The sequence below is a fragment of the Marmota monax genome, unplaced genomic scaffold, assembly GCF_021218885.2.
Source record: "Marmota monax isolate L192 unplaced genomic scaffold, Marmota_monax_Labrador192_F-V1.1 WCK01_AAM20220418_F8-fsc00166, whole genome shotgun sequence".
Classification (NCBI taxonomy): domain Eukaryota; kingdom Metazoa; phylum Chordata; class Mammalia; order Rodentia; family Sciuridae; genus Marmota; species Marmota monax.
In genome coordinates this window covers 1,266,357-1,292,418 of record NW_026693344.1, presented here as the reverse complement: position 1 = coordinate 1,292,418, position 26,062 = coordinate 1,266,357, and the positions used below count along the sequence as shown (strand labels likewise).

The 26,062-nt window shown below is 40.3% G+C and overlaps 1 protein-coding gene across 2 annotated transcripts in view; it reads left to right on the top strand.

The window, feature by feature from the left end:
- Rnls (renalase, FAD dependent amine oxidase) overlaps positions 1-26,062 on the top strand; it is a 344,079-nt gene that overhangs the window by 314,293 nt on the left and 3,724 nt on the right. Inside the window, exon 7 of one of the 2 annotated variants that reach the window (XR_009228013.1) lies at positions 17,328-22,394. Coding sequence is in view for 1 of the 2 variants with exons in the window: in XM_046456796.2 (XP_046312752.1) it covers positions 17,328-17,333 (6 nt within the window). In the remaining variant the exon portion in view is untranslated. Of the gene's footprint in view, positions 1-17,327; positions 24,444-26,062 lie in introns of those variants that run through there. The other variant, XM_046456796.2, reaches the window with a different exon arrangement.

The following is a 26,062-nucleotide window of genomic DNA, read 5'->3' as shown; positions in this document are numbered from 1 at the left end:
CCAGGTAAAACTCCCCTGGAGTCCCCCCTTTTGCAGCTTACAGAGGCTTCCCATACTCCTTACCTGGTGGCCCCTTTCCATCTGCAAAGCCCGCAATAGCATGTCAAGTTTTCCCCGGCATCATTCCACACTGACTCTTTTGCCTCCCTCTTCAACATCTGAAAGATCCTTGTGATTATCTTGGGCCCTCCCTTGTCATCAGGATAATCTTGTTTTAAGGTCAACTGACTAGCAACCTTAATTCCACATGCAACCTTAATATCTCCTTGCCCTGAGGCATAACATGTTCTCAAGTTCTGGGGATTAGGATATGGACATCTCTGACACAGGCACTATCCTGCCCACTGCAAGCATCTATTATGTGCCAGGTTTTAACATACTTCACTTAATCCTCACTACAATCCTATGAAGTAGGTACTATTGTTATCATCCCCATTTTACAGATGAGGAGATTAGGACTCAGAGAGGGTCATTGGCCTAAGGGCACACAATAAATGGCAGATCAGGGACTCAATGTAAGGCTTGTCCAGCTCTGTCAGCCAATTTGACAAACTAAACATGTTCTTCCTTCCTTAAGGGCTTTGTATATATTGTTCCCTCTGCTCAGAACCCACTTCCCTTCTTTACCTAGTTATCTTCTTCTCATATACCTATTGTCACTTCCTTAGGGAAGCAGTCTCTGATTTCACAGATGAAGCCATGGACTTTATGTATCATAATTATGCTTTATTATTTGTGTGCATTTCTTTCTGCAGAATAAAATTGCTTCTCCTTACCAGGGTCCTACATGAACAAACCTCTGCCTTCTCCAGCTTCATCTTCCTCTCTGCCTTATCCCTCACTCTGGCCATACTCATCTTATGAACTCACCAAGTAGCTCCCCACCTTAGGATCTTTGCACATACCTTTCCTCTAACTTGACTTCCCCACTGCTTTGCTTGATTAATTCCTTACTCTTCAGGCCCCAGCTTACATGTAAGCTTACAAGAGTAAGGCTGGTCCAGGATTGCAATTTCTCATGGCTGTGTATTTCCTTCAGGGTGCTTATCACAATATCATGGTTATAATTACATGTTTATTTGTGTATTTATGTGCTTAATATCATCCTTGCTCCTATGCCAAATTTTAGGGCCTTGTACCATGTCTAATAAATAATAAGTATCAGAGGATACTTAATATATTAGTGAAATAATGTAATTTGAGCCTGTCCTGGTGGCTTTGGGGACATGGAAAACTATCAAACAGAGTCTATTTAGAGATACTGTGAAACTGTGAAATATTATTGCCTTTGATGTTCATTAGAAGATTCTACTTTTCTTTCTTTCTGCCTTTATGCACCATTCTTAATTAGCGAGACTGGTCAAAATCAGAGACTCTGAATAAAACACATAGGCCATTGTAGGAAAAGGATAAATAAGCCTGAACTTTAATAACCACCTCTTGTTTATTGTTATACAAGGATAGCTCTGGTGGCTGAAAAACAAAGAAATGTGTCTACTGGATCTCAGGCATCAGTGTACATGAGAACCATTAGGAGTTCTTTATCTGTATTTCATGTGCAGAGATTCCCAGTCATAGTTCTAGAAAGCTCCCACCACAAGGTTGGATGCTGATCTTCCTCCCGGTCTTTGGACCACACTTTGGCAGTGGTGAGTGGTTCTCAAACTTTGGTCCTTACTACCTAGAGCCCACAGTTGAAGTAGGGTAGACCCCATGGCTGTTGTTACCAATTCTCACTAAAGTTTCAGAAACACTTGCTTTCAGACTTGGCTGCACATTGGAATCCCCTAAGGATTTTTAAAAACTACTAATGCCAGCATCTCACCTCTAGAGATTTAGATTTGACTGATCTGGAGTACAACCTGAGAGAAGGTTTAAAGCTCCCTAAGGGATTTGAATGCATGTGAAAGCTTGAGGTCTTCTGACCTAGAGCAGTGATTCTCAAATTCAAATGGCATCAAAATCACCTGGATGGACTTTTAACCCATGAACTCTTAGGCTTCACCCTCAGTTCTCCATTCAGTAGGTCTGTCTGTGGCCTCAGAACCTGCATTCCTTACAAATTCCCAGTGGTTGTTAATGACCCTGACCCAGGGACCACACTTTGAGAGCTGCCGATCTAGGTGAGGAAAACCAAATAGATTGACTTTTCAGATTTGAAAGCCCCAAGAAATCATTGAGGATTTTGTAATTTGTGTTTGCGGCAAGATTTATGATAGGGATAAGGAATTGCGAGATTGTATGTTACTAACAAACTCTTCGGTGACACCTTTGCTGCTAGACCACAGACTTAACATTGAATAGTACAATCTGGACTATTTGGGTCCTAGTCCTGGGACAGAATGCAGTCTCCATAGTGTTGCTTACTTGGGCCATGCAACGGGCTTTGTATCGACAACCCCAGGCACTAATAAAATGTTCCTTTGTAAGGCATTGTTCTCTCTGCATAAATTTTCCTCAGCAACTTACAGAATAAGGAGGCTGATACAGATTAGGTTTTAAGTGTTCTTGTGTCTCTGGCCAAAAACTATCTTCATTTCACCATGATGTGCAACAAAACAATACAAATGATAGTAACTTGGGTCAGCTGCTTACTGTGTTTGCCTAATTACCATATAGTAAAAGAAAAAATAGTCAAAACACATGTCAGATTAGCTTGTGTGAGCTTTATTTGATTACAACAGTAACCTCCATTCTGTAGGCTAACCTTCATGGCTGGTTACACATGTAAAATGGTTGTCTGCTCACAACTTAAAGACATCAGAGGGAACGCTGGGTATTAGAGACATGGTAAATTATCCAATGCATTGATTTCCTGCAGTCAGGAATGGTTAAAGCTGTGATTGCTATTTTAAAGGATCTGTCTATATTCCTGCTTTCCTTGCTTCCAATATCCTAGCCATCAGAGGGTGGGGAGGAAAGCCGAAGGAACAGAAAGAAAAAAAATGGGATTTATATAAACATGATAAATCTGTTTTATTACCTACATTACACACTGGATGTGTTTAAAAAAAAAAAAACTCTCAATTCAGAGCAATTGCTGCAAATCACACATTCCTGATTGTATGGCAGTATTCCTGGTGGGAAAGCCAGAACTAGTGAAGGATGGATTTTAGCATGTCCTATGTGCTTATTTATGGTGCAGCACATCATCAAACAACACTTCACAGGCTCTAAGCTGGCAAACTGGAAGGCTTTGAAGAGAAATAATGAGCTGAGAGGTTCATGACATGCTATTAAAAAGTTTGTGATTGGATTTGGAAAATCAGATGGGTCTCCAAGGGAAAGGGACCATTTCTGAGCCATTGCACTTAGAATATTTTTGAGCCCCAGAGCAGATATTTATGAGAAGGGAGAGTTGTTTTTGTCTCAAATCCAGGTTCTGACTCTGATGTGTAGCAAGGAAGCCGCTTTGCACTGCAGACCTGAAGTGCTGGAATTATCCATGATGTCACCTTTTTCTACTGATCTGCCTACCACCGCACAGAGGCATACTATTAGCTCTGTGACGTTTTTGCTTAATTCTCCCACATGCAGGCTGCAATTCCAGCCAAAACAAAGTCGGCAGGAGATTTCACAGCCACTGAATTGCTCAAGGTGCTCCAGGCTCAGGGAGATGGGGGGATCAGGTTGGGATTCATGCATTAGGAATGAAAAGATGAACAGAAAGGAAAGGCAGCGGGACAGTGGGATTTGGGGTTGCCTGGTGTGTGAAGCTTTTCGTCTTCCAATCAGTGATTTGATGTTCCTTTTTCACCTTGGAGATTTGCAGTGCTTTTCTGGCATATGTGATAGAATAAAGCACCCTGTTCCATTTCCAGTGGTGAACCAGGGAGACCTGCTAGTGAAACTATAAAGAAGACATTTTAGGATATGAGATAATGAAAGAGAATAGTATTTAAAAAGAAACACACACACACACACACACACACACACGCATAAACACACTCAGAGTAATACATAACTAGGCAAGCTCAAGATGAAGTTATGGTGAAGCCATTTTCCCCATTGCAGTGACACTTTAACTCTTTAGATCCCGGAGTTCTCCTGCACTTATGCAGCCTGAAAAGATGGTCCCACAGCCGCCACCATAAGGCCAAGAGGCACAGTACGTTGAATCAGGAACGTGTAGCACACTTGGTGAGTGCTATGATCCTGAGCTCAAAGCACATGATCTCCAATCTCTGAGCTCAAAGCACAGGGTCTCTGAGATCCTTCCGTCTCACTCACATTTCCCCACAAGTTCCATAATAACAAACACATGACCCTTGCTTCCAGATCTTCGGGATTGACTGCACAGTAGGGCTGAGCTATTGCTCCATGAAAGATTATTTGTGATCATTAGGGAAAAAAGAAGGCAGGGCTTCAAATGGTACGCTAATCAAAAAGGAACAACTGCTGCCGCTTCTCCAGCTTACTTCGCAAAAGTCACATGGATGATGGTCCATTTCCAAGTCTGGTCCAGCCAAACTCTCAGATGGAGAACTATTTGTTTCTTATGGGCAAAGCTGTTTTTTTTTTTCTTCTCTCTCTCTGTCTCTCTCTCTTTCTCTCTCGCCACTGTGGGAAAATGAACTTTTTTTCAGTCACCCCTGACATCTGACCACTCAACTGATCACGAGGACACTGCGGTAAACCACAACTCAACTTGAAATTATCTCTCTTAGGCACTGTTCCTGTACTTTGGATGGCACCATCCCTGGCTCTCAGCTTTGCCTTTCCTCTGTGGGGTCTCCATTTCCCTTGTCTACTCAAAGGGAGTGGTTTTGCTCTGTTGTCTCCAATTGGGCTTGTCCTCAAAGTAAGCAGAGTGCCAAAATGACACCAGTTTTCCCAGCCAAGCCCTCAAAAAATGGCCCATTTATACATGGTGTCCTAAAAAGAAAAAAAAAATAGCATGAAAACTTTAAACATCCTGCAAAGGGAGGGGGAGCGCCAACTCTCTTGATTAATATTGAGATGATCCAGCAGGGTTTATACATATTCCTTCTGTTTGAATCATCTTGTTTTTTGTAGCTGTTTTACACCTCCAGGATCCTGCCATCTGCCTACTCTAAAGAAACACAGCAAAGCCTTCCAAAAACAATGGTTGGGAGGGGAAAAAAAATGTGATCAAACCCAAGAAATCGACTTCTCTGCACCCTTTTGGTTACTGCTGCTCTTCCTGGAGAGAAGACAGTGTGGTGTGGCCCAGAGGTTCAAGCCGTGGTGGGTTCACCTCCTAATAAACAGCCCCCTGCACCCTGTCACGCCATCAGGCTGACAAGAGAGAACTTGGTGTACAGATCTGCCTGCCCTCTTGGCTGAGAAAGTAGGAGGAGAAGGAGGGGGTGGGCGGCGCCCTGGGCAGTTATGTCCTACTCAGATCTGGTGTGTGTCACTGGAATATAGGTCAGCATTTGCTGGACACCTCAAGGCAGGCTGGAAGCCTGCAGACCTCAGAGCAGGCCCAGGTCTCCCCACCCACGTTCTCTTCTTGCACAAAACAGGTTAACAAGCCCAAAAAACACTGAGAGAGTCCTGCAGGACAGATGAAACCAGTCTTCGCATTTTGCACACAAATCTGGGGAAATCTAAAGCTTAGCAAGGGCTTTATCAGTCCTGGGGTTGGGCCAAGGTGCAGGCTGTAGTTCAGATGGCCTAGCCAAATGCAGCTGCTGGCTATTCACGCTTCCCTTGGGGACTTTTCCTCAACCCCTCATTTAGATAGTGGAGTGGATGGGTAATGTGCACGTAGCCACTGAGGATGATTCGAAAAGCAAAATGACTTTCATTTACCATGCAGTTCAGGTGGAGGCAGAGAGTATAGAAAAGGTTTCCTTTCTAACAGCAAAGTGAGGTGACAGAGAGCTGCTGGCTTTGCAGAGAAATGATTAATTTAAAGGGCTATTGGCTAATGCTTTGGGCTGGACACTTGGGCTCAGCTACCTCCCTTTCCCCCACAGTTCATAGAGGGATAAAGATGTTACATGAATTGGATTTTTCTTGTGAATTAAAACATTGATGTCCTGATTTGGGATAACAAGCATTGCCAAGTTAGTGCTGAGCAGACAGAAAGGAATAAGTCTAAGGCTTTTGCCTTTGGGGATATGCAAAAAATGTCCCCCCCAAAAAAAAAAATGTTCCATTGATTGTCCAAGGTCATTGGGATGTGCTTGCTCAAAATGGAACTCAAGACTCCCAAATCTCAGTGTCTGAATAATTGTTCTTTAACTAAAACAATGAAAATAAAGTGAATTGGCAGAGGATATTGTTCCAGGCCAAGAAGTTCAGAAAGCAAGCAGAGCCAAGAAAAATGGGATTTTCTTTAGGCTGACATCAAATGCCTCAGTAATAATCTTCTAAATTGAGTTTATTATTTTCAACACAGGCATATTTGTGATTTCCCATCATGCAAGTTAAATTTAAATTTAGTGAGTATTGCTGAGTGTGGTGGTGCACACCTGTAATTCTGTCTACTAGGCCGAGGCAGGAGGATCACCAGTTCAAGGCCAGTCTGGCCAACTTAGCAGGACTCTGTCTTAAAAATATAAAATAAAATAAAATTTTAAAAATAGTATCTGCTAAGTTCCTGCACCATGCAAGGAATTTTTCCACAGATGTATGATTTAGTCCTCACAAAACCTAGAGGGTCAGAAATCATTATCACTATTTTACTGATGAAACTTACTAGGATTAAAGTCCTGCTTGAGGTGTAAGTAGAACTGAGACTCAAACTCAGCTTTCCTAACTCCCTCTGGGTTTCATAACCATTCAGCTTATAAATAGCATCTTGTTTTATATGTTCATATGTAGGTCGATTGTTGTAAATTTAAGCTTCCAGATAAAAACAACTATGAGCTAAAATGGAGGTTTCTTTAAATTACCTATTTACAATATTGTTCCCAAAGATAAAGATTCTAAGATGTATTTGTATTGGTCATGATTAAATAGTGCATAAGTTTATAAATAAACTCTATGAGAAGTTACATAACCTGATTAAAATCTGGTCTGGTATTTAAAATGCATTGATATATCCAGATATAAAGTAGTTTAGACCTTATACGAAAAGAATATTGGCTTAAAAATTTGACAATTTACAGATGTTAGCAAACATGTGATTCAATGCTAAGTGCATATTGACAAGGCAGGGAGACAGAAGTTAATTCAGTCAGCATCTTAGTTGGAGAGGTTGTATGCCAGCCTTTCTTAAAATAGAGAGGGACATAGTGTAATTGTTTCTCTATTTTTTGCTTTTCCTTTTTTTTTTTTTAATTTTTTATTGTGGGTTGTTCAAAACATTACAAATTTCTTGACATATCATATTCCACACTTTGATTCAAGTGGGTTATGAACTCCCACCTTCACCCCATACACAGATTGCAGAATCACATCAGTTACACATCCATTGATTTACATATTGCCATACTAGTGTCTGTTGTGCTCCGCTGCCTTTCCCATCCTCCACCCTCCCCCCTCCCCACCTCTCCCCTCCCCTCCCCTCCTCTCTCTCTACCCCCTCCACTGTATAACCCTGAGGGTCTCCTTCCATTACCATGCAATTTCCCTTTTCTCTCCCTTTCCCTCCCACCTCTCATCCCTGTTAAATGTTAATCTTCTTCTCCTGCTCTTCGTCCCTACTCTGATCTTAGTTACTCTCCTTATATCAAAGAAGACATTTGGCATTTGTTTTTTAGGGATTGGCTAGCTTCACTTAGCATAATCTGCTCTAATGCCATCCATTTCCCTGTAAATTCTATGATTTTGTCATTTTTTAATGCAGAGTAATACTCCATTGTGTATAAATGCCACATTTTTTTTATCCATTCGTCTATTGAAGGGCATCTAGGTTGGTTCCACAGTCTTGCTATTGTGAACTGTGCTGCTATGAACATCGATGTAGCAGTGTCCCTGTAGCATGCTCTTTTTAGGTCTTTAGGGAATAGACCAAGAAGGGGAATAGCTGGGTCAAATGGTGGCTCCATTCCCAGCTTTCCAAGAAATCTCCATACTGCTTTCCAAATTGGCTGCACCAATCTGCAGTCCCACCAGCAATGTACAAGTGTACCCTTTTCCCCACATCCTCGCCAGCACTTGTTGTTGTTTGACTTCATAATGGCTGCCAATCTTACTGGAGTGAGATGGTATCTTAGGGTGGTTTTGATTTGCATTTCTCTGACAGCTAGAGATGTTGAGCATTTTTTCATGTACTTGTTGATTGACTGTATGTCCTCCTCTGAGAAGTGTCTGTTCAGGTCCTTGGCCCATTTGTTGATTGGGTTGTTTGTTCTCTTATTTTCTAATTTTTTGAGTTCTTTGTATACTCTGGATATTAGGGCTCTATCTGAAGTGTGAGGAGTAAAGATTTGTTCCCAGGGTGTAGGCTCCCTATTTACCTCTCTTATTATTTCTTTTGCTGAGAAAAAACTTTTTAGTTTGAGTAAGTCCCATTTGTTGATTCTAGTTATTAACTTTTGTGCTATGGGTGTTGCTTTTCCTTTTTGAAAAAGGAAAGATATGGGGATAGGAGAAATAAATTAAAAGTTCTAGGAGTACTGCTGGGCACAGTGCATACCTGTAATCTCAGTGACTCTGGAAGCTGAGGCAGGAGGATCACAAGTTCAAAGCCAGGCTCAGCAACTTAGCAAGACCCTGTCTCAAAATAAAAAATAAAAATAAAGGGCTGGGAATGTGGCTCAGTGGTTAAACACCTCCTGATTTCAATCCTTGGGACCCCCCCCCCCCCGCCCCGCAAAAAAAGAAAAAAATTAGTTCCAGGAATACAGATGTGAAAAAAATAGACAGCACTGACTCTCACCATCCAGGAGGGGAGGAAGACATGTAACCAAAACATAATGAGGGATGAAGAAGTAGGAATGTGTGGGAGGCACAAAATCAGCACAGAGAAGGAAGTCATGACCCCCAAGACAGTGAGAGAGAAGGGACGGTGTGGGAAACCCCCACAAAGAGGAAAACCGGACCTAGAATTTTAAAACTTCAGCCAAGTGGGTAATGGAAGAAAGAAGAAGTCTGTAAGACAGGCACGGAGCACGAAACAGGTTGACATTTGGGGCTTAGGAAGAATCTAAAGCTGTTGCAGGGGACAGCACAGGATAAGTGTGGGGAGAAACCAAGTAGTGAAGTTGCTAGGAGGTTGCGTGCGCGAGGAGCCACTCTCTGGTTTTAAAACACGGACATGAGTTTCTGAAAAGTTGCTTCTGTGGTGTCCGAATAGTTGGTCATCTGAACAACAAAATGAAAAGCTGGTTGTTTCCAAAAAGTAATTAAATAGACAAACTCCCAGCATGATTGCTGTTTTTTTTTAAAGGAGGAAGAAATAAATAGTACCAGATATGAAAAGGGACAGTGAAACAGAAAAAGTAAATATTTAAAAATCTTAAGAGAATCACATGAACAACATTAGGTCTATATATTTGAAATCTTGGATACACTGTACAATTTTTAGAAAGCATAAATTGTGAAAGTTAACTTGAGAAGAAATTGACACTCAGTAAACCTATAACAAGAAAGGGGGAAAATAGGGCTGGGGTTGTGGCTCAGTGGTAGAGCACTTGCCTCACATGTATGAGGCCCTGGGTTCCATTCTCAGCACCACATAAAAAGAAATAAATAAAAATAAAGGGAAAAAAAAGGATCATATCAAACTTTAAAAAAAGTGGGGGGAATTAAATCAATAGTGAAAAATATGTCATAAAGGAATACAATTTTAGAGACAATAATTTTTTTCCCCAAAATCAAAAGAGTCAGGCTCAGCAACTCGGGAGTCTAAGGCAGGAGGACTGCAAGTTAGAGGCTAGCCTCAGCAACTGAGCAAGATAAAAAATAAAAAGGGCTGGGAATGCGGCTTATTGGCTAAGTACCCCTGGGTTCAATTCCTGGTACCAAAACAAAAACCAAAAGCATATTAAAGGAAAATATAATAACCTTTAATATTATAAATATAAAAATATTTCATAATATTTTACAAAGTCAGATAAGGAGAGAATGATCAATCTTGCTTATGGGCAGAGATACAAGAATGTTAAATATTAGCAAGTGATCCAAAGTGACCATGAACAAATATCATAAGATAAATATCATATGGCATTAAAGAATTGTTTAACATTGAAAAATCAATTATGTAAGTTATCACATTGACATACCACATAGACAATGGAAAATATTCAATAAAATTCTGTACCTACTTATGATTAAGAAAAAATTTTATTTTCATACCAGGTATTGAACTCAGGGACATTCAACCACTGAGCCACATCCCCAGCCCTATTTTGTATTTTATTTAGAGACAGGGTCTCATTGAGTTGCTTAGTGCCTTGCTAAGTTACTGAGGCTGGCTTTGAACTCATGATCCTCCTGACTTAGCCTCCTGAGCCACTTAGATTTACAGTCGTGTGCCACCATGCACAGCTAAAAAAATTTTCTTTTCTTTTTTTTTTTTGCCAACTGGTTTGAATCATAGCTCCATGGCTTATTAATTATTAAATTTTAATTTGGGTAAAAATAATCTAAGCTTTATATGAAAAAGGAAACGAATAGCTTAAAGGAGGAATGAGAGTGGAAGCAAAGGGAATAATTAGGAAGAGGTCATCGTAGCAAAGCCAGGTAGGCGGTGAGAGGTGTAGAAAAGCTGGAAAAAAAGTCCCCATGGTGGCAACAGAGGAGAGAGCGGATTTCAGTGACAACTTAGGGAAGATTGGCAGAGCCTGGTGATTGACTAGCTGTGGGAGGATGGTTGTAATGAAGACAAAGGAGTCTATTATGACTCTCAGCTTTCTGGACTAGGTGGCTGTTTGGATGGTAATTCATTTAAATAAAAATAGAAAAAACAGTTTGAAGATCTGTCTGAAATTAGCAAGGCTTTCTTGCATGAGGGGTGAAAAAACTGTTTAAGAGAACTGAGTGCCAGCAGCCTAGAGTTAAGCTTTTGCAATCACTAGGTATATCGATATCAAGAAAGAGAGAGGGGAAAAGGGGTCAGTGGGGATACCCTGCAGCTTTCAAAGGCCAGACTAGCACTGGGCCTGGCAGAGTAGCCACTCAATAAAGGTTTGAGTAAGTAGTCCAAAGCTACCAGTAGTTTGCTTAGTATATGGATCTATAAGGAGAGGAAGTTTTGGGATACCCAGAATCAAAGAGATAAGAAAAAATAAAGGTTACTTCATAATAAAGATTACTTAGACATAAGTAGTGCCCAATAATGGTAACAATCAGGATAAAAGTATTTCTAACGTTGAAAACAGAGCAAAGAGAAAAAGACATTTCCATTTTTTTGTCTTCTTAAATTTTGCTCTATCATATATTTCATTAAGCATTTATGGGTAGTTATTACATTTTTGCATTGAAGTTAAATTTTTGTTCACCAAATGTTTAATTTTATATATAGCAAAACATAATATTTCAGTCCTCACTGATTCCAATGTGCCCAAGGCCCTGTGTTCACCTGCAGCAACCTCCAAAATTGCCTTTTTCTTCTTCCTCCTTCATTTCTCCAATTTTCCCTCTCAACTTAATAACATCCATGGATGTCCCATCCACTATGCTGTAGCTTGAATATGTATTATAATCTATAGAAACAAACCACGCCAAATCATTATTTTATTATATAAGCACAGTGCAAGCAAATAAATGTGTACACCATCAAGAAATTAACTGACTAAACATTTCCACTCGGGCTGAGAAAAGAATGGACTCAACTGTAGGACTCTTCCAAAGCAGTAATATCCACTGAAGGCAGCATCAGGCATCTATGGAGTGGCTTTGGTAATAATAAGACCAGTATTCTTCAAAATGGTTGAAAATAAGGAATGCTAAAAAAGTACAAGTGGCCCTTCTAGAGTTTGGGTGTCCATTTCATAATTGCCTGGTGTTTACACTTCAACCTCTGGGACATCAGATTTCAGATGGCATTACCCAGGGACCAAATTCATATCAGAAGGAGAATGTACTAGAACCCTTTGCCAGGAACAGTCTCCTGCTGATCCAATCCAAGTGGCAAGATCCACAGCAGGACAAAGGAACTTTTGAAAGGCACTTGAAAAGAGTTCAGTTACTCTGCGGTTAACCCATCAAAGGCGTCTTCCTGTAACCCAGAGGACAGCAGGCCTCGACATGTGCTGGCCATTTGGAAAACAGATTCATACAGAGCAGATCAAAGATTTCAGGAGAGCCCCTTGCCTTGAAAAGATGAAGCCTTATGAAAATCATTAAGCAATTCATTGATATTTATTTGCTTACACTGTGCTTCAGCAAAGCAGGCAGGAAGATGAGGATGAGAGCCATGACCCAGTTTCAGAAGGGGCCCTAGCTCAGAAAAGAAGGGTTCCCTTACATGCCTGAGTTTAAAGAGACTTTTAAGAGGACATCCTACCACATGGCTGGCATACAAGGCTGTCTTGGCTCCCTTCAGCTGTGAATTAGGTTAACAGCCACCTCAAGCTTCTTAGAAACCTAGAAATCCCCAGGCAGTTAGAGAAATTCCATGGAGCTAAGAAAACCTTTGCAATCTCCGAGCTTTAACCAGAAAACGATATTTCCCAACATCTTCTTTTCTCCATCTGTGGGACTTTGTGTAATTTACTCCCAGCCTCGTAAAACATGGGTGCCCCATAATCAGTCCCTCCCAATGCACAAAACTCTTAATTCATGTCTCAGATCCTGTAGACCAGGAAATGAACAAGGAGCAAAGCCTTATTTTCACCTTGGAAATTACCAGGTTATTGTGCATGGAGTTTCTTCTAAAACCAAACTAATTCCTCTGCCCGATAGAGGGAACTTTGCTTGCTTTAAAGTTTACCAAAGTAGTCCCTTCTGAGTCTCAACTTCTCCTTTATGTGGAAGCAAAATTCCTTTGATCAGAGACCGGTCCAACAGAATGCCATCATCCTTACACTTGGGGCTTTTAAATGATTGTACTTGCTTCATCTGTGCTGTGGAAGGTACCCGATGCAAAACCTCTGAATCCCAGGGGGCCCTGGGGAGGAGGCTGACTCTAGGGAATTGGACTCCGCTTCTCCCACATTACAGAGGTTGCAAATCTACCCTCAAATATTCAACACATATGTTCTGAAATTCATTAAGTCCAAAAATTAAGAAACAAATTTTTAAAATCCAGCATTGATTCTTGTAAAAAGCAGATAGTCGAGAAATGCTTGTTGACTGTTTAATTTGTTAGCTGATAAATGTGAGAAATACAGTCTGCTATGTACCACCGGACAGCTGATGTTGCTAGGAAGACATTTGTCTCGTTTGCCATTATGCAAGTTTGAGAAAATGAATTAGCCAAACCCTGCCTGTGTTTGAAGAACAACCTTTCTCAAAAGGTCTTCTTAAAACTCTCCTCTTTATTATTTGGGGATGGGGAGGGCACAAATGTCACTTGGCTTTAAATTGTCTATTAACTTTTTATTATCTCCAAATAAATTCTCAAAGGGAAGAATTTTGTCATATTATGTATTTTCTTATATGTGGGGGGTGTCTTTCATAATCCAGGATTCTTGCTCAAAGCAAATACTAAGTAATTGTTGACCATGGACATTAGAAGTACAGTTTGGTTTGTATCATATGGCAGTTAAGCTTGGAATACACAAAAAGTACCATTCTCTGCTACTTTCCTATACTTAGAAGATATATTATTTTAGAAAAACTTTTTCTGTGATTTCAAGGTAGTTTTGGATACCAGTACTTAAATATTTATGCACTAAGATAAGAAGTACATAAATATTATTACCACATATATTGCAACATGGCTGTGATATTTTCTGTTGCTTGATGGAGACATTGGCTAATTCCTAATAGGCCTCATGACAGCTGTTTCTATAGTAGATGGAGCAGTCTTAATTATAATTACTTCATCTTTGTAGATGAAGTAATTAGTCTTTTCAGAGTAGAGTATTACCCCTTCCCCACGGTTCACTTTCTGTGTAGTTACTTACAGTCCTGTGGTCCCAAAATACTAATATTTGTCTTAACTCATTTTGAGGGGTGTGTGTGTGTGTGTGTTTGTGTGTGTGTGCGCGCGCATGCACGCATGTGCCTAAGAGAGAAAAGAGGGAGACTGCATTCACATAACTTTTATTAAGTATATTGTTATACTTATTTTATTATTAGTTACTGTTGTCAGTCTCTGACTGGACCTAATTTATGAATCAAACTATATCAAAGGTATATAAATGTGGAGAAAAGCACAGTATATAGTTTGGTATTATCTACAATTTCAAGTATCCACTGGGGGTCTTCAGATGAATCCCCCCAAGATAAGGGAAGATGTTGTACAAGATCTAGTCTATGATGCTTTTTGTACTGAAGGAAGGAAGAAAGAAAATTTTTAAAAAGTAAAAGAAGAAACTCTATTAAAGTGTCTACATATGTGATTTAACCATTTATTAATACAGATATGAACATATTAAAAATGTCAATATAGTATATTTAAAAGAAAAGAAAATCATCCCCAGAAATATAATTTGAGGATCTTTCTCTCATAAGACTTGGTTATCAATGACCCCTTTACCCAACTCTGACTTCCAAGTCTAAGAAAAACTCAGTCTTTCAAAATTAGAGACCTTCTAAGTAGCTCTGTAACTTAGTGACACCTTCAGTGGGGATGTTCTTCAAGAAGGAAGCCTAGGAGATGGGCATCTGTAGATGCTGGTTCTGGTCACAGCTAGGCCACTAGCTAGGCCACATCACTTAATGATTTTTGCCCTGGACTCTGCAGGTATCACCCCCCTCTGTGCATCACTCTATCAAGGTGGGGGCTGTTTATTTTATTTGCACAGGGCTGGCACTTGCATGATAAGTTCTCAATGCTTTTTTGCGGATTAAATGACTTACTATATCAGCTTTATGAAATCAACGCACAGTGCCACTTAGTGTATGAAGAACCTGAAGTGGGAAGAGAAGAAGGAATTATTTGAGGACTCGATAGAGTCTGACCCAAACTGCTGCCTCCTTGGCCAGCGTCTGTGTTGAGCAGCCCTTACTAGGGCACCACCCTCCTCATTATGTCTGAGGGCTATCTTCAAGGGTAAACTTTCCTTTCACTGGCAGGTTAAAGAAACTCTTTCGATCCCTTGAGACTTAGCTAAAAAGGCTAAACCATCAAGACCTATAAAATAGTGTTTCCCTGTGACCTTCTTTCTAAATCAGGAAATGGTTACTTAGGCCCCATAAAGCCAGCTCAGAACTCAACCTCCTCCTCCTTTATCAAGACTTCCTTGACTTGGAAAGTGGTTTCTATGACAAGAAGTGTGCCAACAGTTTTTACAGGCGCCAAAGCCTCCACCTCTTTCTTAAAGGAGACAGGACTTTTTCTTCTCCAGAACTTGATGATACGGTTAAACAAAAACCAACCCTTATCAAACAATGGTACATCACAGGTTCCTCAGAGTATTTTAGAAACCTTGCCATATCTTAGGTTTTTAACCTAATACATCAAACATGTGACATAATTGTTTACTATCAATCATCACATAAATATTCTACTCAAAGGTCAAAGATTTCTAAAGAGGTAGACAGTAAGCAGAGAGTAGCAAAAACTTACTACATATAACTTCTTAATTAAGTAAATGTATTATGTTTACAGCAGCCCACAGTTATAACAAGACCTGAAATAGCACATGACTCCCCAATCCAAAACCTGTGAAATTTACTACAATAGGATTCCACATATGCAATAATTTTACCAGATGAATCAAGAGAAATATTGGTACATATTGATCATTTTTACTGAATCCACACAGTGACAAAAATCAATGGAAAGAATTTGGAGAGAAACTAGTAGTAGATTAATTTCTCTATGATACAAATGGAAAAATTCCTGAATCTGGGTGGATGGGTAGATGGGGTACTTTGATAAATTAATATAAACATTTATAATGCTGCAGTTGAGATTACAATATTATCCAGGAAGCTGCCATGCATTCATATTAAATAAGATATTATATGTAAATCACACCACCCAATGTTTGGCATGTGACTTTGGTTTTGTTTTAGCTATAGTCACTGATTCCCACAGAGGCTCTTAGGAGGAAAGCTTATAATAAAATTATAAAATTGGATATCACCCCTGGTTTGACCATGTTTAACATTAGTGGAATTTATTTTGGATCTATGTTAGAGACGAATTTATTTCTATGTGAACCCCATAAACACAACTGTCAAATATGTCCTCTCCTCCATGCCCAGCCTACTGAAATGTCACTCATTCTGCAAGGCTTATCTTGAACACCACCTCCCCATTAGGTCTTTCTTGATCTCTCCTCGTAAGCAAACATTTTCTTGCTGTATCAAGCCTTAAAAACATTTGTTCTTGCCCCCCAGATGATACTTACCTGGCTCTGCCTGTTTTATTACTATCTCTTTGCTTTATCCCCTATTAGATTTTAAGGCCCTTGAAAAACAGGGATCAGCCTTATCTTTATATTTCCTACAGGCTGAGCACAGGGTGTTGAACTTAAGAAGCTCAATAAAAGTGTGTTGAGTTGCAGTGAATCGTGACCCTCCCTGGCTACCAGGCCCTCAGCCAGCTTTGGAGTGCAGGACACAATAGGTCCTTGTATTCACTGCTGTGCACACCCACAAACATACACTAAACACCTGCAAACACTGGGACACTCAGTTACTTGGCAAATACTTGCCCTCCCAGGGTGTCTTCCCTTTTGAAGAGTCTTCTCTGTCTGACAGCTGGCCTGCTGCTCCTTAGATGGGCACTCCCTGGAAAGGCCCATCTCTGCAGAAAATGGCCAAAAATCACCGCACCAGCAACCAAGGGAAGTGAAGGGGTGAAGAGTCAATGCCAGGAATGTGCTTTCAGGCTTAAAGATGAGAGGGAAACTGGGGAGCATTGCAAAGGGGGCAAATGTCCTTGCATTTGCACTGATGCCTCCTCCCTATCCCTTCCTGGTCCCTTCTCATGTCCTTCTTGACCCTTCCTTCTTCTTCCCCTGCACCCAATCCTCCACTGTCATTTGGTCTTGCAGAGCTTGGAATTCAATCTTAATCCCCAGGGAGGGGCATCCGCTCTGGGGAGGTCACGACTGTCTCCCACTTCCTCTGTGGGATGCTCTCACAAGATGCTGTGGTGGCAAAGCTTGCTGCTCTTTATTAAATACAAATTGTACTGACCAGTTTCCAGGAAATTTAGTGGAAAGTTGATTCCCCCCAAACCCTCAAGACATTTCCCAGATCCGGAGAGGATTATTATTATTGCTATTATTATTTACAAAGCCCACATCTTTAAAAAAAAAATTTTTTTTCTTAAAAGAACAAGGTAAAGCAAGTATAAGCCTGCAGCTTCCGGAATATGTGCTGACATCCTGCTTTCTTCACAGGAATAAAATAACCTGGCAATTCTGTTTGGATAGCAAGATAGAAGGAAATGGCCTCTTCTGGAAGTCCAGACAGGTTGCCAGATTTGGCAAATGAAAACATGGGATGCCTCATTGAACTTGAATTTCAGATAAGTAATGCAAAATGTTTCAGTGTAAGTATGTCCCATGCAGTAAGTTTCAGTGTAAGTATGTCCCATGAAAACAGTTGAACAGTTCAAATTTAACTGGTCATCCTTTATTTTACCAGGCAAACCTAATCCCAGAGAAAGTCAGGACAGTGAAGAGATTTCCACCAACAAAAGCTTCTTTTAAAGCCCTAGCTGAATGGCTTTGGACGACATTTCAACTCAGGCTCTACATTTTCCCTGGAGTGTGAGCTCGATGTCATAGAATAACAATTGGGAGAATGAACATTCAGTGAACATTCTGCCCCTTCCCTGCCCTCCACAGCCTGTGGCAAACTGCTCTCCCTCAACCAGCTGAGGAGTAAAAAAGTTTTCTCTTTAAAGATATTTTTCCCCTCCGCTTTCACTGTTTCTTGGATTTGCTGGATAACTGCTTTTGCTAATTGTTTGCAGACCATAGCCCAATTTGGCCTGCCAACTATGGAGGCATGGTGGTGGGCTTAAGTGATAAAGAGTAAGGGGATTAAATCAAGTAGTCCTGGTTTGGGATTCCAACTCTGCTACGTCCTGCCTGAGAAACATCAGATAAATTGCTTAACTTCTCTGGCCCTCAGTTTCTGCATCAGTAAAATGAGGGGCTCATGGAATTGCATGGAGTGACATAAGATTGAAGCAGGCAGTACTTGTCTCAGTATCTGGCACATAATTGATATTTTTTTTTTCTTGGTACTGGGATCAAACCCAGGGACACTCAGCCACTGAGCCACATCCCCAGCCCTTTTTATATTTTATTTAGAGACAAGATCTCTCTAAGTTGCTTTGTACCTTGCTAAGTTGCTAAGATTGGCTTTGAACTCCTGATCTTCCTGCCTTGGACTTCTGAGCTGCTGGGATTACAGGCATGTGCCCCCATACCCAGTGATACTCTTTTAATATTAGTCTGGTCAGACATGGTGGCAAACACCTGTAATCCCAGTGACTTGGGAGGCTGAAGCAGGAGGAACGCAAATTCAAAGCCAGCCTCAGCAATTCAGTGAGTCCCTAAGCAATTTAGCAAGACACTGTCTCAAAATTAAAAATAAAAAGGAAGGGATGTGGCTCAGTAGTAAAGCACCCCTGGGATCAATTCATGGTACCAAGGATATATATATACACACACAAACACATTATTTTTCTCTTTATTGTGTCACACATCACAGGTGACACTTAGAATTGAGTCTGTCTAAGTCTGAGACTTGGAAACACAGGAACACAGGTTCTAGAAGATGATTAAGTCCTTGGACTTAGGAAGGGATAGCTTGGTTGAAAGATGGCTCCATCACTCCCACTCCTGAGGACCTGGTCTTGTTCCGTCCTGCAGCAGCCTGGTGAGCTGACGACCTCCAAAGCCAGTCATCTGATTACCAATGGACTTGGATTAGGTCACCAAAAATTTACCCATAGTCAGAAGGCTACTTTAAGAAGTAGGAGGAAGCAGGAGAGAAGAAGGAGTGGATGGAGACAAAAGGAGAATGTCTGGACTGTGTGTTTATGGGAATCCTTGTCTACCTGGTCATGGAGGCCACATGTTTGGGGCAGTTGTCTGGGTGCCATTTTTCTGGTGATTGCTCGGGTTCCCTCCCCTCAAACCTCCTTTGGTGGTTCAGGTCAACTGAGACCCAGGAAATCTAGGCCTAAACCAATCAGATCATCAGATCCCCTTGACCAAGATATGGGTGGAGAGGTAGACACAAGATTCAAATGGAGCTAATCAACCCCCAGGCTTTATGTTATTTGGAGATACAGTCACAACTTGCCTCCCTGGCTCCTAGTACTTGATCTTGGAATCAGCCCATTCGTAGCTTCTGGCACTCTTTAGGCCAGTCTCAACTTGCTTATTTACCACCATTCAGGGGTTTCAGCCTTCAGCCCCTAGCAACCCTGACGTGCTTATTCCCAGTTGTATTACCTTACAGGGAAATTGTCACTGGCTGATTATGTACAAGTGATTACCTGGCCCTGTGCTGAGAATTTTACTCCACAAAGTAATCCAGCAAACCCATTTTACAGTTGATATGACTGAGACTCAGAGGTTGCCATAACAAAATCCTACAGACTGGGTGGCATAAGCAACAGAAACTTATTTTCTTATGGTTCCAGAGACCAGGAGTCAGAAATCAAGGTGCTGGCAGGGTTGCTTCTTCAAGACCTCACTCCTTGGCTTACAGATGGCTACCTTCTCAGTGTTGTCTTCATGTGACCTTTTGCCTATACAAAAATGTGTCTATGTCCTACTCTCTTCTTCCCTTAAGGAGCCCAGTCATAATATACTAGGGATCGCCAGTTCTGAGATTTGAACTTAATTTGAACTTAATTACCTCTTCAAGGACTTATCTCCAAATGTAGTCACATTCCATTGAAAGGTTAGGTCTTCAACATACAAATTTGAGGTACTGGGAGAGGGGACAAAATTTGGTCCACAGAGGTATAGTTAAGCCACTCACTCATTCCAGCTCATACAGCTACGTATACTGAGGAGCTAAGACTCATACTCAGGTCTGTGTGCCTCCCAAGTACAGAATTCTTTATTTCTTGTGATTCTATTTTCTCATCCCAGACAGACCCTCAGGAACCATCTGGCCAAACAACACCACTGCACCTGCTAGGCTAGGAACCACCAGACACACAAAAAGAGAAAGATGCTTGGCTATACCTTAATGAATGATCTAGGACAGACATGAAAGAAAGCAAAAACAAGAGCATAAATTATTATTATAAGAGCCACCATAATCATTTAGTAAATAGTAATTCCTTTCTCTCCCTTTGAACAAGGCCTATAGCAGCATATGAGAAGCAACATAAGAAAGAAATGAGGAAAACAGGAGCTGGTTGCAAAGGAGGATGAGATTGCAATCAGTGAGGGTGGGGTTGGCAGTTGGAGAAGGGGAAAGAGAGAAGGGAGATGGGACCCCCAAGGGTTTCCAAGATATGTTTGCACACAAGAATCCAAATGAAAGGAGGTGAGTCCTGGCTTTACCACCCCTAGGCTTTGTCATCATAGGCAACATACTTAGCCACGGTTTTCTCATTTTTCAAACGGGAAGACAGATGGAGCATGCCTAATCTGAAAATTCAGAAGCTGAAACTTTTTGAGTGCCTACATGAAGTCACAAGAGGAAAATTTCACACTTGACTGCATGTGATGGGTCACTGTCAAAACACAGGCAAACTAAAAATATCGTGGAAAATTACCTTTAGCTATGTGGTTAAATTGTATATGAAAAATAAATGAACTCCATGTTCAGAATTGAATCCCATCCCCAAGATATATATGAAAACCTTTCAAAATCTAAAAAATCCAAAATCCTGATCCTAAACATTTATAAAGGACACTCCAGTTATATGTATGACTTTCATAGATCTCTTGTGAGGAACAAATGGGATACTACTACTATTAGCTACTATTACCTAAGATGAAGATGTCTCAAGAAATGGGTAGAACTTTTGTAAAAAGGGAAAGGGAGGATAAATTGTAGGTAGAACTGAGATTCACAGTAGGACTGAGCTGAAAGAAGCACCTCAACTACTCACTATAATTAATAGTAAATTAATTTTTTTGCCCACTTGAGTTGGGGTACTCTACTGCTTATGTCCAGGGTATTCTGATACACTTCCATTAACTGTAATTGTTAAGTCAGAAGAACATCTGGTTTTCAGAGGCTATAAATTCATATCAGTTTAAAAGCACAAGTATAATCTAAGAGAAAGAAAGCAAAATTCTAGATCTGAAGAAAGTGTTAAATGGGTGGATTGATCGATTGATTGATTAATTGGGGAGTTGCATGCTCAGAGAGGAAGTCTGAAGTCAAAGGGGAAATGCATAGAGAATGCAGAAAAAAAGTCTTAGTTACCTGGACTCTACATTAGCAGGACGAAATGGAAATTAGTGAAGGAGACAGAGGTGGGGGGAAGCTAAAAATGCTTCAAATGCTGCCATGCAAACTAAGGTCAAGTTTCTGTCACTATAACAAATATCAGAGACAATCAAAAATAAGAGAGGTTTACTTTGGCTCACAGTTTGGAGGTTTCAACCTATGATCAATGGGTTCTGTGGCTTTTGGGCCTGTGGCAAGGCAGCACATTATGGTGGGGAGCAGGTGGTGGAGCAGACCATTCACCTCATGGCCTAGAAGTGAATTAAAGGAAGAGGAAGGGACTAGGGATCCCACGGTCCCCTTTGAGGCTGCACCTCTCAAAGACCTAAAGACCTCTCACTAGGCCCCACCTCTTAAAGTTTCCACATTCCCAACAGAGCCAAGGGTTAGACCAAGCCTTTAACACATGGGCTATGGAGGACATTAATCCAAACCATAGCATAGACCAAGAAGAGGATTCAAAAAGAAAGGTGTTAAAGTCTGCATCAGATTCCACAAAGAAACAAAGTAGGAAATTACAAAGATGTGGTTAGGTAGAGAAAACTACAAGGTCATCATAGGGAGAAGATTAAACAGAAACAAATATAGTTTTAGTGGAGTGGAGTAGTGGTAACAAAAGCCAGATATGAGATGTGAGTGGAAGAGAGCATTGAGCAGCATCGATGAAGTAATGGGACCTCCTTGCAGAAGGATGGTAGTTGTGGAAAACATCACTCTGTTTACCAGTATCTGGTCCTGCTCCTCTTGCGGTCACATAGAAGATGTTTCTTCTCAATGCATGTGCATTTTGGAAGAGCCATGTGGCAGTTCCTTAGTAAATTGTGAAGTGGGTCATTTTTCTGGGCTGAGATAGTAAAAAGTCCATGTCTATCCTTTTAATCTCTCTTTGTCGTAGTGATTAAAGAGGAGGCCCTGCACATAGATAAGACAGCCAAAGATTGAAGGCTATTGACTGCTGAGGGTCTACTGAATAGAGGAGAGCTCAAGGAAAGTCCCTCATCTTCCATGGCCATGCACAAGAACTCTCAGTAAGTCACTGAGGTATAAGTGTTGTTTGTTATCACAGCAAAGCCTAGTTCTATTCTTACTAATATAGAGTGAAAGTGGGGGGAAAGGAGGAAAGAGGCTAAAGAGTGTAACAAAGTTGAGAAAAGGAGATTTTTGGTTTTATTCTTGAATTTTAAATTTTTGTGGTGGATGAGATCCAAGCATGTTTATTAGAAAACTGAAAGAGCCACTATAAAGGAAGAACCTGAGGATGATAAAGCAATGTCCTAAAGAGAACAGAAGATACGGCAACACATAAGCCATGAGCCCTTGCCCTTCATCTAAGAAAGGGGTAAAACTCCAGACTCAGGAGGAATGCCCGGCAGCCTGAGTTAGAGAGGAAGTTGAGGGAGCCCACTGTCATCGGCCCACGCACTTGACTTCAGAGACAAGCAAGCAAAGACTGGAATTTGGAATCCCTGGTGTGGAGCAGTTTCAAGGGATGACGAGCGTCTAAGACTGAAATAACCATGCGTGCGATGATTGTCTTTGCACATCAGCCTCCTGGCAGCTGTCCATGTAAGATGACTGGCAAGGACTGGTACAGACTGTATTTCACTCTTTTGGTTTAAATTCTATAGGCATTCCTTAAACAGAATCCACGTTATTTAAAAATGAAATACATGCCCAGAAAGGGTTAAAATTACTCCTTTTCTTGGTTCTTGACCCCCACCCCCACTGTTTGCCTATGTCCTTTAACTAAATTAGTTATTCCATTGACAGGCCAGTGCTGGTCCCCACACAGAATAACACATGCTGTGCTCTCTTTGTACGTATACTGATGAACTTTGACCACACATCCTCTGCAGAGAAGGAACTCGTTCCCAAACAACTGAACTTAGCCAAGGATTCAGGGTTCATCTCTACTGTGGCCTACTTTTATTAGATAGGCTGCTGGAGAAGCAGAGAAGTCAACTTAGTTATTATTTCTTTATCCCCAACTATTCTTTTCATCTGCTTAATATTATTCTAAGACTCTGTTTCTACAAATGAAAATTTGGGTTAAAACCAGTATTCACTCTCCTTTACCCATCAGCCATTGCTGTATCTGGGCTGAGTATGTCTTTTTACAATGTCTCTTCTCCAGGCACCTTTCTTTGATTTAAATCAGTAGCCAACGAACATTTTCAGTAAATTTCAGTAAAGCAGATGGTAAATGTTAGGCTCTGTGGGCCATAGCCTCTCTGTTGCAACTACTCAACTTTTCATAACACAAAAGCATGACACCTACGTGAATGAGCATGTTTTGAGTTGCAATATGTGAATGAGCATGTTCCAATAAAACTTTATTTACAAAAACAGTCCGTGGGCCCACGAGCTAAATAAAAACCATTTAAATCATGGGCCAACCATGGTTTAAAGCATGGATTAGCAAGAAGGTGTCAGTTGAAGTGACAGATAAAAACAAGTCTTTTAATGTGTCTACAACTCTTTGAAGGAAAAAAATAAAGCATCTTGTTGGGCTCTTATTTCCTCTGCAGACAATACTATGTTTTTTTCCCCCTTCTGAAACATTGCATTTTAAGTTTCTAGGTACTCCCACCAACACATTCCCGCCCCCCCCACACACACACACAAAGTTGAGAGGAGCATTAGAATTTAATTCAGAGAAGAGAGAGTTAAATGGCTAAAAATTGGAGGGTGAAAAGTATCACTTGTCTGCAAACACAGCCTCTTGTTTAGAAACTGATTTACCCAGACATTGAATTGATTATAAGCTATGGAGAGTAAAAACAAATTTGCTGACCTTTATTTCAGAGATCAAAGGTTGAATTTATACCCTGTAGGATGGTTCTGTTAAATTACTCCCAAGCTGCCTGGTGACATATCTTCGAAAAATATTTCTCTCCAACTTTATCAAGTGTTCTTTGTGTTCTGAAAACATGATTTGAAGTCCCAGCTGGAGCCGAGATTTCATGAGTCTTAGATAGCTGAAATTCTTCTCCAACTATATCCAGAGACATATGGTTAGTTGGGATAGATATTAATTGCAGGGGCTAATATCTCTGAGTTTAGTTATTTATTGGAGACTGAAATTAACATTTTATGCTTGATAATCAAGAATTGCATGAACCACACAAAGATAAAGAGCTAAAATTGTCTATTTTGATGTCCTTGAGGTTGGATTGAATAAATATGTCTCAGATAGTAATGCCTGGCAATGACTGAGTGTTCCCAATTTCTTTGCCTCTAAGCAATATCTCAGAGCAGAACCCTAAGAGTTCAAAAGTTAAAACTTCACACAATTAGTGAAAAACAATAACAGTTTTAAATTTTTTTTTTTTTAGTTGTAGATGGAAACAACATCTTCATTTATTCGTTTTTATGTGATGCTGAGGATCAAACCCAGTGCCTCACATGTGCAAGGCAGGCACTCTACCATTGAGCCCCAGCCCCAGCCCCCACAATAATATTTTTTAAATAAAGCAAATTTTCTGTCTCTTTAATTGTAGCTTAATCAAAACCTTCTAATAGCAAGAGTTCACAAAATTCATTCCATGACAAAGTTTCACCAGTTTTTAGTAAGATGAAAAAAAAATAGAATGCTGGTCATAAGTATTTTATATAAGTTAGTGCATTTCAGTCAAAAGACTATCCTTGTGTCTGAAAAAAAGACCTCTCTATTTGTATGTTAAATAATTAAATTTCACTAATTTTAATTATATAGTTATATAAATATTTATATTTACTTAGTAACATAATATGTTAGCAACTCTATATTAGTCCTTAGTTATTTTAAACCATAATTCTACTAGCTAATGAAAAGAAAATTGAGACTAGTGAAGGATATTATTGAAACTTTAATTTCTTCCTTTTGCTGCCTCAATAGGGAGTAACAAATTTGGATTTTCATTCCTCTAAAGAAATGTATGTCACTATAAGCCCCTAAGAATCTGAAATGTAAAACAACAATAAGTTCAAGTTTTTGTCTTTGGGGAACATGTGTGTATACTGTTGAAGAGGTCTCACCGCTGAGGTAGTAGGAGGTAGATATTCGTATACATTATTTGTTGGGTGTAGAAACTGAAGATTGTTTTTTCTGACTCTAAGAGAAATCTGCACAAATGCCATTCCTTTGACATCTTGACCACACTTTCTAGCCTATGATAGGAATGCCTGAAGCAAACAAATGGTGATTTAGTCATTATAGCCAGTAAGACACCTGTCAGGTGACCTTGGATTTGTTCTTTATCCTCACCAAAGTTTAGTTTCTTAATCCATAAAGGGAGATAACATTATGTCCAACTTCATGGTAGTAGTAGAGGATTAATGAGATAATAGATAATATATACTTTAGTTACTTAACATAAAACAAGTTCCCAGTGGATGGTCTCTGTTATTATTTTAATTATGTATATTTTCATCTCTTTTTGTGTGGGGGGAGAGGGGGGAGGGGATTGAACCCAGAGACACTTTGCCAATGAGCTATATCCCCAGCCCTAAGTATTTTTTATTTTGAGATAGGGTCTCCTTCAGTTGTTTAGGGCCTCACTAAATGGCTGAGGCTGGCCTTGAATTTGCAAACCGTGCCTCAGCCTCCCAAGTTGGAATTATTTTCCCATTTTGTGAAGTTACAATAGAAATAAAATTGCGCAGGTATTTTTATCAGCTAGTGCCCATCAAGTGATTGGAAGCTTTCTGCTACCAT